Source organism: Melanostigma gelatinosum, assembly GCF_949748355.1.
Source record: "Melanostigma gelatinosum genome assembly, chromosome: 15".
Lineage (NCBI taxonomy): Eukaryota > Metazoa > Chordata > Actinopteri > Perciformes > Zoarcidae > Melanostigma > Melanostigma gelatinosum.
Genome location: NC_136648.1, coordinates 13,469,344 through 13,485,898, shown reverse-complemented (window position 1 = coordinate 13,485,898; position 16,555 = coordinate 13,469,344). Strand labels below are relative to the sequence as shown.

The window sequence follows — 16,555 nt, the reverse complement described above, 5'->3', positions numbered from 1 at the left end:
AACGGTGTTTTTGTCACATCACAACCCATCACAGTCGTGGAAATAGACCTAACACTACCTGGCTAGCTAACAACATGCTAACATTAGCACAGCAAAGATACTCACCAGCTCATGTTTTCATTGATAACACGATGCATTTGGGTCCTCCTAAAATATTTGAATGAACCACAGTGTCCCAAAACTCAATGCACTTTGTCCTGATGAACTTTCACTTATAATCTTTTAGCTAACGTTAACTTGCGTTTATCTTGAACTTCTTCTTCGGTTTTCTTCCCTTCTCCTGACAGGTGCCTGCGAATGTGTTAGCGCCCTCTGTTGGACATTTAGGAAACCTGCATTACATGTACAGCAATATAAACTCATAGAAATAGAGTAAGAATTCAATGTTCAAACTATTCCTTGATCAACTTTATGGGGTTTGCATAGGTGTAACTCATTATGACTAACTTTGCTCTTGGTCAACCCTGAAGGTCTTCCTCACAGACATTTTAATGATGTATTGAATTAATGAAGTGTTATGTCATTTTGCCTGATGTTTTTGAGGAATGAGGATCCTTTCACTTCTACCTGATGTTGCTGTAGGGATTTTGTGACTTAGCTGTGTTTCAGGATGTATTTACAACAGGCACTTTACCTCTCAAGAAGCTGACCAGCACATGGGCAGCCGTGACTAATCAACTGTGGACACTCACTTTCGACGGAAGTGGCCTTGCTGTCATGCTTATCCTCATGTGGGTTTCAGTGGAATCGTGGTTTGATGTATCGGTTCATGCATGTGCATCTGTGTCTGTTTGTATGACCTGGAAATGCAGAGCAGCATAGAGGAATTTGTTTTCTCCCCCTGCGATGCACTGTGGTTGCAGAAATGAGTACGCCAGCTTCAGGAGCACAAAGAAACACTCACCTCAAAAACCAGCAGAAAACAAACATTAGACAGCTTCAGAGTTACAGTAGAATGTCATCAAATGAACCCTGACTTTTGCAGTAAACATACAAGGTTTTGTGAGTCTCGTTTTCCAGGTTGTCTTGAGTCCAACAGGTTATCACTGCATCTATTCTTATGTGTTCCAAACCTAACAAACAAAGAATTTGAACAGTTTATACTGACCAACTGTCACATGTAAAAGCATTCTGAAAAAAACGAAACGCTATTGTAATACGTGCAGACTACAACCTCTTCCAGTGGAACATGTTTTGACACCCTCGGACCACTGAAGCGAGGGGCGAGGGCCACACCGGTGAGCTGCAGCGGAAGGAAATATGTAGGCCTACTCTACTTTCCTGCCATGAGCATATCTGTGGGTGCAGCGTGTTCTACTTTCAAGTTGCATAAAAGAATGTGTTGGTGGGCTTAAAAAGGGCTTGCAGAGCAGACACAAGCGTCATATCTATTTTAGCCAGAGACAAGCAATGGCAAGCCTTTCTTTTCTCTCGCTTCTTCTTGTAACCATCATGGTGTCCACAGCCTCAGCTCAAGGTAAGAACAATGTGAAGATGTTTGAGTGCATTTTACATTTATTTAATATGATGTGATATATTATTTCATGATTATGGAAACCGTGATGACGATAACAATGGAGTCGTGTGTCTTTATTCAAAGGTGGGATAGCCAGTTGTTGTCGAAAACTTTCAAGAACTCAAGTCCACCGAGAACAGCTGAAGAGTTACTACAAACAGTCTACACCGCCATGCCCCATACACGCAGTAGTGTAAGTCATCCACTCTGTTCAACGTTAATGTGCACTGTTTCTCAAAGTGTAGTACATGTATACTGTGGTGTATTGTTTTTCAGAATAAAGCACAATGATTCAGGATTTTCTCTTCAATATCGTTGCAACATGTTGCTGAATGTGCATTTTCTTTGTTGTGATTTTTAATAGATTTATATCGGTGAAAGATAAGAGGATCTGCTCTGACCCCGAGAATGTGTGGACAAAGACCAGCATGGCCTACCTAGACGGAAAAGACTGGCAAATCCAACATGCTACCTTTACCAAACACCATCGCTCATACAATTGAAAATAAAATGAAAAGGCCACAGCTCCAAAATTCTCTTTTGCCATTTGAGTTCCACAGACGTTTGAATGTTTTCATACATACTGCAAAGTAAAATTTACCTCATTTTAGTTTAGTGAAATTATACCTTTTTTGTGTATAATTTTCAATTGTATGTAAATCTGTAAATAACACTTTCATTATGCAATGATTCTGAGTGAATTACCTAATAAAAATGGTCACAATGTCACGGCTACGTTTTGGTGATTGTGTGTTATAGACGGATTACCGGCGAAGCTAAAATCGGTATCTTAGCATCTAGAGGCGCCTTCTTCTCATCTCCTTAACTCATGTCTTTGTGCGCTTAATTTCCAAAAAAAGGCCACAAAACAACGACTTGCCATGTAAACATAGTTGAGTGTCTGGGCAGCAGTCCAAAGAGGAGTATGCAGTCAAAAATATTCAGAGCTTTTACTACTAAAGTAAAAATATAGGCAAACCGGACTGTTAATACCTCAAACATTCCTGCTTATAGTACTTCATATTACTTCAATAAAAGTACGTAAGTATTATCAGCAATATGTAGCCTACTTAAAGTATCATAAGTAAAAGCACCAATTGCAGAATAATGTCCCCTGTGACTGTTACACTATTAAAACTTATATTATTAGTACATTATTAGTACATGTGTAATTAGCATGTTACTGTTATCGAGGTAAAGCTAATTTTAACTATTTTATATACTGTTGGAAAGTTTAATCTGTAACAATCCATCTTATTTTGCAAGTCCATCGTATGTTTTGTTTGTAAAACGTACAATGTGTACAATGTGTACAATGTTTTCCTCTAAAATATAGTGAAGTTGAGTTCACTTAGTTAAGACATGAACATCACATCAACAAGTGAAAAATGCAGTTAGGGGGATTTTTCTTTGGTCTCTCTCTCTCTATATCTCTCTCTCTCTTTCTCTCTCTCTCTGTATGAATATATATTTGTATGCTATACACAGAGAGAGAGATTGTGTATAATTTTCAATTATATGTTTATTTGATGACTGTAAATCTGTAAAGAATATGCAATGATTCTGAGTGAATTACCTAATACAAATGGTCACAATGTCACGACTAAGCTTTGGTGATCGTGTGTTACGGATTACTGTCGAAGCTAAAATCGGTATCTTAGAATCTAGAGCCGCTTTCTTCTCATCCCTTTTTCTCATCTCTTTATGTACTTCATTTGAACACACAAAATGAAAATAAAAAAATACATATATTTATATATATATTTATATATGATACATATAAGGATTTCCTGTCCTCTGCAAAGCCCAACCCCAACTTTCTTTACTGAAAAGTGTACTTTAAGCGTGGTCTATGGACCGTGGGTGAGTCATTCACAGTGAACTCGGTTGAATCATTTTCTCCCATTCTGGTGGCCGCCATGCTCCACCTTCCCTCACTGTGTGTGACATGGTGGGCTTGGGGTTGACCAGGTGGAAGATTTAGGGGCTTTCAGTGAACATGTTTCCATCATCTTGCGGAGCTAACACAAACTGTAATTTACTATGCGTGGGAGGAGAGAGAAAGTACAGCTCGGTCCCAGTGTGCTACAGCTAGAGGTTTGAGGGGCTTAGAGTGGAGAGCGTTTGAGGTTAATACAACGTTTGCTCGAACCACTGTGCAATGGGTTTTCCCCACCCTTCGCCTTAATTAGTGGCCCACCATTGTTGCCATGTGTGACTGAGTTGTTGAATGCATGAGCAGTTACTTCCACTGTGACTAAATACAAGCGTAAATATTAGTGTGAATGTTTTGTCAGTTTGATACATACCTATAACACTATTGGTGTTGAGGCTTGTGTTAATGTAAGTGCCATTATTGTCCATCATGAGGGCTGGAATATTCATATATGCTTTCAGTGTGTGTGTGTGTGTGTGTGCGTGTGCGTGTGCGTGTGCGTGCGTGTGTGTGTGTGTGACAATGACTATCTTCCCAGTGAGTTAGATTCAGTCTCATGTTGCATGGAGCAGTGTGAGATTGCACTTTCCTCCTGATGGGTTAACCACAAAACACCTCTCCAGTGCACAGAAATGTACAACACACACACACACACACACACACACACACACACACACGCTCACACGTCATGTCACAAAATGAAAGTTAAACATTGTATGAATACATTCTCCAGTCAGAGGAGTTTGTTCTCAGTAAACGATTGGCCCATACTCAACACATGGCTCTTTATAGTATGTTGTATAAGCAGGGGGCTTGGCCTGGGTTTATCTATTCAATTCAATTAAAATGTATTCATTTAGCTCAATACCACAAATCACAAATTTGCCCCAGAGGGCTTTACAATAAACGGCATCCTCTGTCTTCGGACCCTCGCAAAAAGGAATAACTTCCCCCCAAAAAACCTTTAAACAAGGAGAAAAAAGGGGAGAAACCTGGAAGAGCAACTGAGGAGGGCTCTATCTCCCAGAAAGTGCAAAGATGTCATGTGTACAGAATAAACAACATAATGAAATTACAACATCAATGCATAGGACAGAAATGATACATATAATGAGGGCAGTAACAATAATGGGGTATAGCAAATATATTATGAGCAGATGCAGAGCAACATGCATTTGGAGTTGTGTTTCTGGGCTCCTGACGAATAAGTCCAACATTCATTATTGTTTTAGCTCTGTTTGGGTCTCTACCAACTCCTGAGGAAAATGCATTGCTCTTTATGTTTTTTAATGCGCTGCTATGTTCACCAGCTGGTCGCCAACTTTGTCTGTCTGCGTACAGCGTGGTGGTTTTTATTGGGGCATTTTTGCTGCAGGGTAAATGAGAGTAACGAGAGTGACCCAAAACAGTTGTGTGCTGTAAAACCAAAACAATGCAATGAAAAAGGAGAGGAGTCACTGTAACTAACACCTTTGGCATACTTACAGTAACTTCATTGTAAATAAAAAAATGACAATGAGGTTCTAATCAGTCAGCATTTCCTTGTATGTTTTTACACCAACTTTTGTAGATATTTATGTATTTGGTTGACAGTTCTGTCATACATGTTCAGTGCTGCATGACCTCTTTGATGATGTAACTTTGTAATTGATTTTCTTAGAATAGAGGAAACTCTTCTGCTGAATTAGGCAAACAGAAACATGCACTCGCAAGACGCATGCTCTACTGAGCGTTCAGGATGTGGCGGTTGTGGTGGTATGGCCATAGTTTCAAATAAAACCAAACACATCCCTGACAAAGACAGCAAAAGAACCTCACAAATATCACACACGTACTACTACATCACTATTAGACACAAGGCACTAATATACATGCGAAAAAACTAACAAAACAATGTGCACGTGGTAAATTGAATGCACGTAAACAGTACCCGTTCAAAGCATGCCTGTTCACCAAGGGCCAAATGCTTGGCATGTGGTGTTGCTGCTTACAGACTCATACAAACAACTTCACACTCAACACTGCGCTTCACTCAGCAATACACCTTCCATGACAGTTGCGTCACACACCCAAGTTACGGCTACTCATAGCAACAAACACCAGTGAAATACACTCTGGTTCACAGGAACACAACAACAGGGGCAGACTTTAGTGTTAGGCAAGGTAGGCAACCATAGGCCTGGGGGCCAAAATAAAAGGGCCCCAAACGGCTGTAGATGCATTTTGATCTTTAGATATGAAAACCATGGAATACTATTCAAACTCACTGTACCCCAAAATAACTTACAAAAGGTCCCCAAAGCACTAAAAAAATGTGTCAGGACCGCGTTATCAGTGCTATCAGTGCAGCGCAGCGGCCATTAGCGAGCCGGTGGGACACACAAAGGCGTCCGGGCCAGCTTAGGAGTTATGTGGGTGGCGGCAACCTTATTAGTGTTATGTGTACCTGTGACAAAAACCATAGACTGTATAAAAGGCAAAAACGTACACAATTTGAGTTGCAAAGGCAGAGTGGTGCTGTTCCTGTGTAGGCTTTTCGGTTGAGCTAGTTGTGTGAAGAAAAGTCTGGTTGTAAAGTTGTCCAGCATCCAGCAGCCAAAGTGAACTGTGGTTTTATTAAGTGTATTAACAATGAACGTGGCTGGTGTCCAAATTGCAACAAATTGAATGATACACCCTTTGGTCCCCAGCAATACGCTTAACATGTGTGAAGTAGACCAGATGAGCTGTTTCTGAGATATGTGAAGAACACAAAGACAGAGATTCTGCTTTACAGTTAGATGAATGATGACAAAAGTGATTGTTGATTATTTTTAGGTTTAGATTCCATTCGAGTAAGGGTAGAAAGTAATATATTTATTATAAAGCAAAAAAACGACACAAATGTATGTATAATTACTTGTTGCGTATTAATAATTATTATCTCTATTAGGACAACTTGTTCCAACCAACACCAGTTTTTTTATGTTCTTGACGGTGACATTCAGTTCTGTGGAGTTTCTGTGGTATTTTGTGTGCGTCACAGTGGGTTGAAGAGATCTTTTGACATGTGAGTACAACATAGAGATGCTCAATATGATAATGCTCAATACAAATATGTAATTATAAGAGTATGCAGCATTTACCTCCATACATGAATGACAAATGACCAGCAGTATCACAGTAATCTGCTCTCTGGCCTACTCCTCCGTCAGAGTCTGGCCACCGAACAAGACAGAGACAGTCGGGACTTAAACGATCATACGACACGTCCAAAGTAAGGAAACCGGGGAGATTGTTGCAGACCCCTGACTCCAGAACAGTTTTTGATGCCATTGCAGTCACAGTGAGACTGCAATGGCATTTAAAAAACACTGCATTGACCAATGTCAAAACAATATAGTGTTTGCCACATATTATATTCAGGCTTTTCACATACAGAATTCATGGCTATGCCTGAGTAAATGAAAGCGCTGACATTTGTAGATATCCCATAAAATCTATTTATATTTTATCTTTGACCCAGGAGACCGCTGTCAGTGCCCCGTGTGAAACAATAACTCAAAATTGATTGATTGATTGTAAATTCCGAACTTAAGAAAAGACACTTCCGTAGTTGTTAGAACCCAAACCACCATCTTTTCTTAAACCTAACACAGTAGTTTTGTTGCCTAAACTAAAACTGTTGCTTCCTGTGAAGAATGAAGACTATTTTGAGAAGACTGCATGCACGCAACAAGGAAAATTGACACGAGTTGCTGGACTTTCGTAGGAAAACGCACAAAAAATGAAGAGTAACTTTTTTGTACAAAGCGTTGTGAGGATACGTTGATTATATCAGTGTCACAAATACAGCATACACATGTATTGTGCAAGAGGTGTACATAATATCATGTGCATGATGCCCTTTTCGTGTCTTGCACAAAATACCCAGAAAGCCTTCGATGGCGGTCATTTATTATGATCCAAACAGTATTTATTCTATTTCTTTTGCCTTGTTAAACGTACACAGTATAGCTACACACTAGTGTCTCGACTTGTTATCTCTGTTTAGCTCTGGGTTTCATTTGTGTAAACACACTGAGAGCTACTGACAACGTGTACTGTATTTGTCATCATACTGCAACATGTCAACTGTGTTCCACACCATGCTACATTTGTTCACAACAAAAACACCAAATTTGCTCGAGAAGAATTTATTGGCAAATGCTGCAGGAGGTCAAACTTTATGCTCTTTTGACATACACACGTTTATGACAACAAGTTCAAAATATAATTAAATATACATTCCATGTAGATACAATAATATATAAAGGTCTGTTTTTGTTTCATGGTTGTTTACTATTCACAGAATATGGCAGGACAAGTACAATTGGAAAGAGTCACGTTTGCTGACTGGTAACTTCAAATTGTCTGGTGATTCCTCACACACATTTTTTCTGGCCCCTTCTCCCTCCCCTGGGCTTCTGGCGGTTCCTTCCATTTCTGCCTTTCTTCTGTGGAGTGTTTGTTAACGGAAGGGACACTGCTGGTGTGGTGCTGCTTGTTGATCCTTCTTCATTTTGTCTCTTCTCTTGCAGTGCCTTTTGTTTGTTTTTCTCCTCGTCCACCTTCAGAATGACTCTTTTCGCCCAGGGACTGTTAGGGTCGGAGCAAAACGTCTTTCCTTTCACTCCCAGAAACCTGTAATTGATTGTGATTTATTAATATAATTGTTTTAATGTTGTTATTGTTAATGCACTTCCATCAAATCATTTTCATGTCAGTACACAATCCAGTTTTCTCAATTACCTTCAGCGGATAGTTCGTTTAGGTTTTTAAATATTCAAGCACAATGCATTGGAAATTGGTGTTAAAAAAATAAATAACAGCAGCATCTCTTTGCAGAAAGGATCCCTGTTACTCCAAATGAACTTCTCACTGTGAACTGTTTTTAAAGGGACTATTTTCCAGGAGTAAGTTGTTCCGATGAAAACTGTTGACAGTTAGATTGCCCAGAATGGCAGGGACACTTTCTGTAAAGAGATGTTTGCTGTTTTGTTTTTTTTAATCTAACTTTCCAATGCTCTCAAAATTAAATTCCATTCACGCCTATTGTATTGTTGAGGTGACAGAAATCTCACAGACAGACACTGTATCTGAAACCTGGGCAAATAAAACGCAAACTGTCTGCATGGCTACGTATACCACTGGAGGTAAGTGAGGAAATGTGTTCCTCAATTGTGTTATTTTTGCAATTTGGGTGAACCCTCCCAGATACATCTTGATTACATATTTATTTATATTACATTGTGAATTGGCAGGACTACTTACACTACGGCTTTGCCTGAACAGGCGCCATCAGTCTGAATGGTGTAATCCCGAATACATGTAGAGTGGACTTTTGTGGTTGACCACCCTTCACAACAGCTGGTCACCGGTGCGTTGGCTAAAGAAGACAGACATCAAGAAACAAAGATTAAGAACCCTTCATTTTACCCAAGAAACGCTCAACCAAAAATCTTGAACATTTTTGCGGTACTCACTTGCATGGACAGCGCTCATCCATGTGGTGAAGCAAAGAAGAGCGGCTAACACCAGGCTGAATGTCATCTTCTGGCTTTGTCCTTCGATTCTTGAGTATCTCTCAGCACAAACTTCGACAATCTGAATCACCAAACAGAAAACAATGTTGCTGCTTGCTTGAGTTGTTATCAAAGCAGTAAGACAGTCTTGCTGTTGCAATAAGCAAACATCTATTTGTCCTTCTGATCATTCAAGTTTCTGGCTCTTATACAACACAAGCCCTTTCCGCCTCTCCCCCATCATCACACCCCCGACCCGTCACTATACTCGGTGTGGCCGCAGAGTGGGGAGAGGAAAAAATGAGTTCACCTTTCACAAGCCAAAGATGAGAAACAGACCATTCACCACAGCCCTGCCCACAATGCAACACATACACAACATAGCATCAGTCAAAAGTACAAGCATAAATATATATATGTGTGTATACACACACACACACACAGAGTCTCATCACTTTCCTTTACACTCACTCTGAAAGCCACAAACTGCTTCTACTTTAAAAGTCAAAGGTTGGTGTCTAAAAGGAGCATTGAATCATTATTATTAGCTGTATGCTAAGTAGTGGGCCCTCAGGGCCAGGAAGGCCTTCTCTGCTGGCCTAGACACTGACAGAATCCCAAAGTTATAGCTATTTTATCATTTCATAATCTTTCATAAATACACTACGTGTATTCAAAATATGTTTCCCATCAGCTTATTATCTCATTGCATAGCTATACTGTCTTCCTCAGTTGCAGCTAGTTTTAAGTAGAGCTTTTATCCAATCAGATGTCTCCGCTATGCTGTCTCTCAGTAAAGAAACCTGCCCGGAAGCTTTTTGACATTAGTGTTGTGTCTGATGCTACTGTATTATTACCTGTTGGATTACACTCCTGATGTCATGTAAATTCACAGTTTTACTGTAATTTTTATACAAAATGTTTGTAATTTTTAATTTGTAATTTTTAATTGTTAATTGTTAATTTTTCATTTTTCATTTTTGTAATTTTTGTAATTTTTTGTAATTTTTTTCACAGTTTTACTGTATTGTACTGTATGCTACTGTATGTGTCTGATGCTACTGTATCCCTACCTGTTGGATTACACTCCTGATGTCATGTAAATTCGCAGTTTTCATTTTAATCAGGTAGTCCAACAGAGTCATATCCAGCAACTCAAAGAAAAGAGCAGTTCTTCTGTTCCTCAGCTTGAAGGAGTCAATGAACCTGACGACGTTCCACTCGTCAGGTTCAACAAGGCCATGACAGGCTAGAGGAGAAGACGAGGCAGAGGGCGTGGAGGAAAAGACAGACATAGAGGAAGAGACTTTGGCACGCACCCCACCCAAAGGCTTTCTGTGCCATTAACGTGGCCAACCCGGACATTGGTGATAAGAATGCACACAATCTCCATGGAACAAAGACAAGGCTGATGGGGGGGCTCGATATCAGCCATCAGACCGAGCGCAGGAGCAGGCGGAGGGGCGAATGCCAGAGAGGGACTGACCAACACACCCACATCACAAACTTGTACATTTAATACACATATTAGAAACCAGACAAACATCCCTCACACCCACACACTAGATGTATTCAAATGAAAATGAAGCTTTTCAAAAGTTAACAAGTCACATTAAGGCAGAAATGTTGCATTTTTGGTTGACTCAGGAGCCACGCTTTCAGTTCTGCGTACGTCTGCTTTACCTGTCCCTCCCGAGAAGAGTGGCAGATATTGCAAGCCCTTCTCCGGTACATCAGATAACACCACAGTCAAATGCTGTAGCGGTGCACAGAATGATGTCACACAGGCTCAACCTGGTGCTACACATTTAATGAAAATGTTCTGCAAAATAAAAAATATGCCTTTAGGTATGCTGTCGCTACACAGTATTTTCTGCTTTCATGTTCTACACAGAGATTCTCATTTCCTTTCTTATTAACGGTTTCAAAATATCACAAATGCACAAAATGAACAGTTACACCTCCTCAAAAACTCCTTTGAGGGTAATACGTCTTGTATTTGTCTTATACATTTCCATACACCTAAATGTTGCTCAGCATAACACCATATTTAATACTAACAGTCGTAATGAAACGATAATAACAGCTTCGGGGGCTCCCTCACACGAGGGCTCATTTCCGCGGCTGCCGCCTCGCGCTCCTACTACTGCAATGGCCGTCGGGAATCTTGCATTAGCTGCTGGCTAACACAACGTACAGTATAACATTGTACTAGCCCGGGGTAACTAATAACATCACCAGCTTACCTACAAAATACAAAGATATGCCTTTAGGTGTACAGTCGCTCCTGCTTCCATCCTGTACACAGAGATTTTCGTCCTCTCGCGTATTCACGCAATACTTCCCTGTGACGCTACGCAACAGACACTGCTCATATAGCAACACTGACACCTACTGGCGATCCACTGGATCTACTGCCTGAAAATGTAGCTGGTGATAAATAACGCTGTACCCCAAATATTTTGTACAATGAACACTTCCTCCTCATAAACACATAGGAAACAAAACAAACTCTCTTAACTTACTTTACACCCAAGAAATGAATGTGCTTACTGAACTACACATGACTTATTCTGCCACATCATATATTCTCACCAGAAATGCTTGTACCGTGTTTAACTCATTTATAAACTGGTTGTGAACGCCACAAACTGCTTTGCTTAACGGACCTGCCCACGTATGGTACTCCCACACAGTAGGTTGCAATTATTTTTGATCCTGACTGTTGGGCTTCACGTCAGCATTTACATCTGTGACATTTCCAAATTAAATTTCTTTGACTTTGGTGAACTTTGACATGTGAATTCGGACCGCTTGACAACTGTAAACTCTCTTGACAGTGCCGACCTTTGAGTCTAAAATGGAGGACGTTATCATATTAGCTGTAACTGTAAAATATCTCGCTCATGTCACAGTTATCTTCAATTTCCAAATGTTTGTTCTTGTAATGAATTTACCAGCTTTTCTTTTTAAATCTCAAATCTCAATCTTGGTATCGGACACGACCTGACATAATCATCAGCATAGCTCTGTCTATCTTCACTCTTGGCAGCCTGTGATGAAAGAGATGGTCGTTTTGAATGGAGACAAGTCCATTTTATTTTCACAGCCCACTTGAACTACCAGGAGGAATGTAATAGAAAATAGCCTCCATGGAGGAGTAGGGAGAGAATAGTATTGAAAAGCACATTTATATAGTTCAAGAGCACACATAGAAGAAAGCGGGGCATGACTTGTGTATCCAGAAGGAGGCATGCGTCAACCTTCAACTTCTAACACAGCATTTAACCAACCGTAAAGCCAGGCAAACTGACAATATAATGGACTCAATTGAAAGCTTAAAATGAGAAAGAAAGAGAGGATGGATCGAGCGAGATACTGAAAAGGATGAAAGTGAAAGAGAAATATAGAGAAGGTGAGGTAACGACAAAGAGATAAAAAGATACACAAAGGGGTATCCTTTGAAATCCATCGAAGCGAGAGTTGAAGGGAAGCTGAGCCACAAACAGGTGTGAATTAGAGAAAAACAGAAAACAAAATGAAATGGAGGAGAACCGAGTACATGCTGCAGGATGTATCTGGCACATCTCAGCCAGCAAATCACAAAAGCGTTTCAACAATGACACCTGATTGGCCGCCCACCTGCAGTCAGGATGGAAAGCTAAACTTAGCTTCACGCCCTTGACTCATTCAGGCAACAACACAAATCCCAAGGCACACCGACGGCTGTCGTCCCAAATGTCCTGTCATTATAATCAATGAAAAAATTGGCTGGTGTGATGCAGAATACACACAAATACACTTGAGACCATACTACGTACACACACAAACGCACATGCAAGCAAGCACACACATAATGACCTGCATGAACTGATGTACTTGCCACTACACACACACACACACACACACACACACACACACACACACACACACACACACACACACACACACACACATTTCTCCGTACCCAATATCCCAGCCTCATCATCATCATCCCTGTGGCAACCTGTTTGTCAGAGGAGAAATGCCTCGCTGGATTATTCGTTCCTCTCTTATTCATGAACTGTTGTCCTGGGCAGCAGCCAGAGCTGTTGGTTGGCCGACAGCGTAGCTGATAGGTATTAGTCTCCTGATAAAGCAGGAGAGCGGAAGGTGGCGTCACAGGAAATTACAATCAATACTGACTCTCATATCCTCATCCGATATCGACCGCAAATGGGAATGAGAAGCACATTGTCGACCCCCTAAGCATGGACACAAGGGCACGCTTAAAAACACATTTGCATAGGCTTTGCATGCATGTTAACACACACAGACACACACAGACACACACTTAAAGGCTGCATTCACTGTGGTTATTGCATATGTTAACCATACACAGAGAAAATGTGAGAAAGGGGATAAGGAAACCAAACTCCTCTGCCTCAAACCACAACTTTCGGATCTCTGATCACACTGTGTGCGTTCACACCCACTTCATGCATGATTCACACACCCTGAACTTTGGTTGTTCCCTCTGTGTACTCTTCTGTGCTAGTCTATTACAAAAGATACAAGGTTTTAAAGACCAGGCCGAGGCAGCGAGGTGCGTTTCCTGATGTGAAACACACGAATACTGCTTTGTGCTTGACTGAAAGCAAACACATTCGCACGTGAAAGCCAAGACACGAGAGTGGCATATATTTAGCTGTCTGCTTCCCTCAGCTTCAGACAGATCAAGGTTTCATCATATCTTTTATCTAACACTGACGAATCTTATTGATTCATTCATTTCCAAGATTAAGACATGTGATTATTTGGCAGTGTTTTAATAATCCGACCATCAGATGAAATCCCTCCCCCCTCTCCTTCCTGTCTGTGTACTCACACTGATAAGTTCATCTTGAGTAAAGAAAAAGAAAAATGCCCGAAAAAACTTCTATAAAGGCCAGGTACGCTGTAACAAAGAACTATGTGTCTGGGTTTGAGTCGGGTGGTGCCTCAGCGTGACAGGCCGAACGGCTGTCTGGGGAAGGACTGCTGTAAAGAGCAGTGTACTTCAGGTCATCTTTAGAGAGAAGTGTTGAGAAGAGCAGAGATGTTTTTGATATGTAACAGTGGAGACATACGCGCCGATCAATACGCCGACCTTTCTCCGACTGATTGCATGATGGTCTGCTTTGCCCCGAGCACCAGCACCCACCAGAGGTCCATCAAACCATCAAGCATTGTTATTCTCTGTTTCAGCAGGCGAGGGATGGCCACTTCTCATCTGGTGCTTTGCTCTTTTATTTTACCTCAGGACTTTTATGGTGTTATGCTCTTTTCATTTTTATATCGGTCTCTGTCTTCTCTTAACACACACACACACACGCACACACGCACACACACACTAAGACATATGAATGTGTCAATGAAACCAGTGAGAGGTTGATCCTCAACGATTGAGGGTCTTTGACCCATTCCCCAGGGTCTCCGTAGATGGACCTTGTATATTTCGGCTCAATACCAGGGGATGAAAAGAAATCCCTCTCGGAGTTTAGAAATGTCATTTACTTTCCAATTAATATTTCAATTAACAAAGTCATTCCCAATTCATTTCCTGAAACCGGTGGAGTTGAAATGAAGTTGACCTCCTGCCTGGTATCAATCTCGTTGCCATTGACCCCAAAGCTTCAATTGTGGATCAAGCGTCCATTTAGGGAACCCGTCAATAATCGATTCAAACCGGTGGCTATATCACCATAGACATTAGCATAGTAAGACTGACTGACCCGCCCGGTGCCTCCGGCTCACGGTCCAGAGGACGCAGGAGCACGTAAAGTCTAATCAATAAACGCTTTAATTATAGCGGCGCTCGGCCTGCAGCTCTTCACGGTTGGGAGACGCGCAATGCCACAGCTGATCCAGCACGATCATTTCAGACAGAGTGGGTTTTCACCGCCTCAGTGACTTGTCTCTTTTAGCTAGTGCTATTACAGACAGCAAATTGTCAACTCCTCTCTTTAGATTTGCTAAAATGGGTCGATTAACAGGGCGGCGGTGGCCACGTTTTTCTATTGTGTTGCGGCTTCGTGCTGTAAGTGTGGAATGGGCTTATAGTTTATTTTGTGAAGAGTGCAACAGTACTAATATAAAATTAAAATAAGGTTTGTTGCAGTTAATTTGATATATATATCTGTATTGATTAATTACCCCATGAAGCAGATATACTTGACTTCAAAAATTGTAATTATATCAATCAAATTGCATTAGTGCTTTGTGTATGTGAGACATCCATGAATGGATCGGGATTGCCATTCTAGTAAAGAACAAGCAAATGCTACTTTCATCACCGAATCAACACTTACATGTCTTTTTGTGCACTATTTCTTTTCATTCAACAGCACAGGAGACCTTCTATGGCGCTATCAGCTCGACAGCGGTCAGTGGCCTGTTCGGCCACCTCAAGCATTGAGCCCTGAACACATAGGACCAAAGCACAGGTGACCTGCAGCTGCTTCCCTACGATGACACAGCAGCTTGAGAAAGATGCATTGAGGCTATTTCGTGCTTTGTTCACACAAAGTGATGAAGTGTTTTTGAAGTGTTTTCACAAGATGGAGGCAATACAACATTGCCAAGACCCAACATTCAAAACCCCCAAAGAAATCCTTTCACATCCCAAAAAAAATTTTGGGATGTGAAAGGATGATTGAGTTCCAGAATACATATCAACATTTAAAGTTCTGTTGGTTGGTATGTTTTTAAAACATATTAACTCTAATCACACAGCTTGTGTTTGTTTTGTGTATTTATATTTATAGATGAATCAAGACTTACTGCTGATATTTTCTGCCAAAACATCCTCAAAAATATGTTATCTGTCTTTCCACATTTATTTAAATATCCAGGAATCATTGATGGCATGCCCCCATTTTCAATGATGTTGATCGTACAATTAAAAGAGAATAAATACACAAACTCAGACTCTTGAGCCCTACTATGAAGCCTATACTACTCTACGGATCAGAGACGTGGAGTACAACCAAGACCGCAAAGACAAACTTTCTTCAACAGCATCCACTGGCCAGATACCATCAGCAACAATGATCCCTCGCAGAGAACGGGCAGACAACCTGTGGAAGAGATGATCAAGAGAAGAAGATGGGGATCGAACCGCCGCACACACCAGAAACCCAATGCCAGGCACAAGAAAGAGAGACCGACCCCAAAACAACTTGCAAAGAAACCTCAAGAGTCGCATCAAGCAGAGCGGACTAATAATGAACCAGCTACAAAGGTACAGGAGACTCTGGCCAACTCTGGTCAATTTGCCATTTAGGGCTTTATACATAAATAGTAACCAATGACACATCTTACTGTTTGAGATGCCCATCCAACCTTTTTATACAAGATGCAATGATGAGAAGAACAACAGTCAATGGTCATGAATCCCAGGGCGAAGAGACAAACTGAATCTCGGGCGGAGAGTGGAGGCAGATCTGTTATCTGTTATAACATCACCACAATCCCAGACAGACAGGACTGAGCAGAGAAAATTAGCTTTGTTTCTGTACAAATATCCAATATTTCGTTGAT

The 16,555-nt window shown here is 40.9% G+C and overlaps 1 protein-coding gene and 1 long non-coding RNA gene across 2 annotated transcripts; one reads left to right on the top strand and one right to left on the bottom strand.

Annotated features, from left to right (window-relative positions):
- Positions 1-865: 865 nt before the first annotated feature.
- Positions 866-2,108, top strand: LOC306789815 (C-C motif chemokine 2-like; the record flags this gene model as incomplete). The annotated part of the gene is made up of 4 exons (XM_079285883.1): positions 866-869; positions 1,337-1,477; positions 1,601-1,709; positions 1,881-2,108. 4 exons carry the CDS (start codon positions 866-868, stop codon positions 2,017-2,019), a joined length of 393 nt encoding a protein of 130 aa, XP_079142009.1. The 3' UTR covers positions 2,020-2,108.
- Positions 2,109-7,647: 5,539 nt separating this feature from the next.
- Positions 7,648-9,163, bottom strand: LOC306789482. Its single transcript, XR_013772661.1, has 3 exons — positions 8,957-9,163; positions 8,745-8,859; positions 7,648-8,114 (listed from the first exon to the last, which is right to left on the bottom strand). It is a non-coding gene; the product is annotated as an uncharacterized lncRNA (long non-coding RNA).
- Between the last annotated feature and the right edge of the window lie 7,392 nt (positions 9,164-16,555).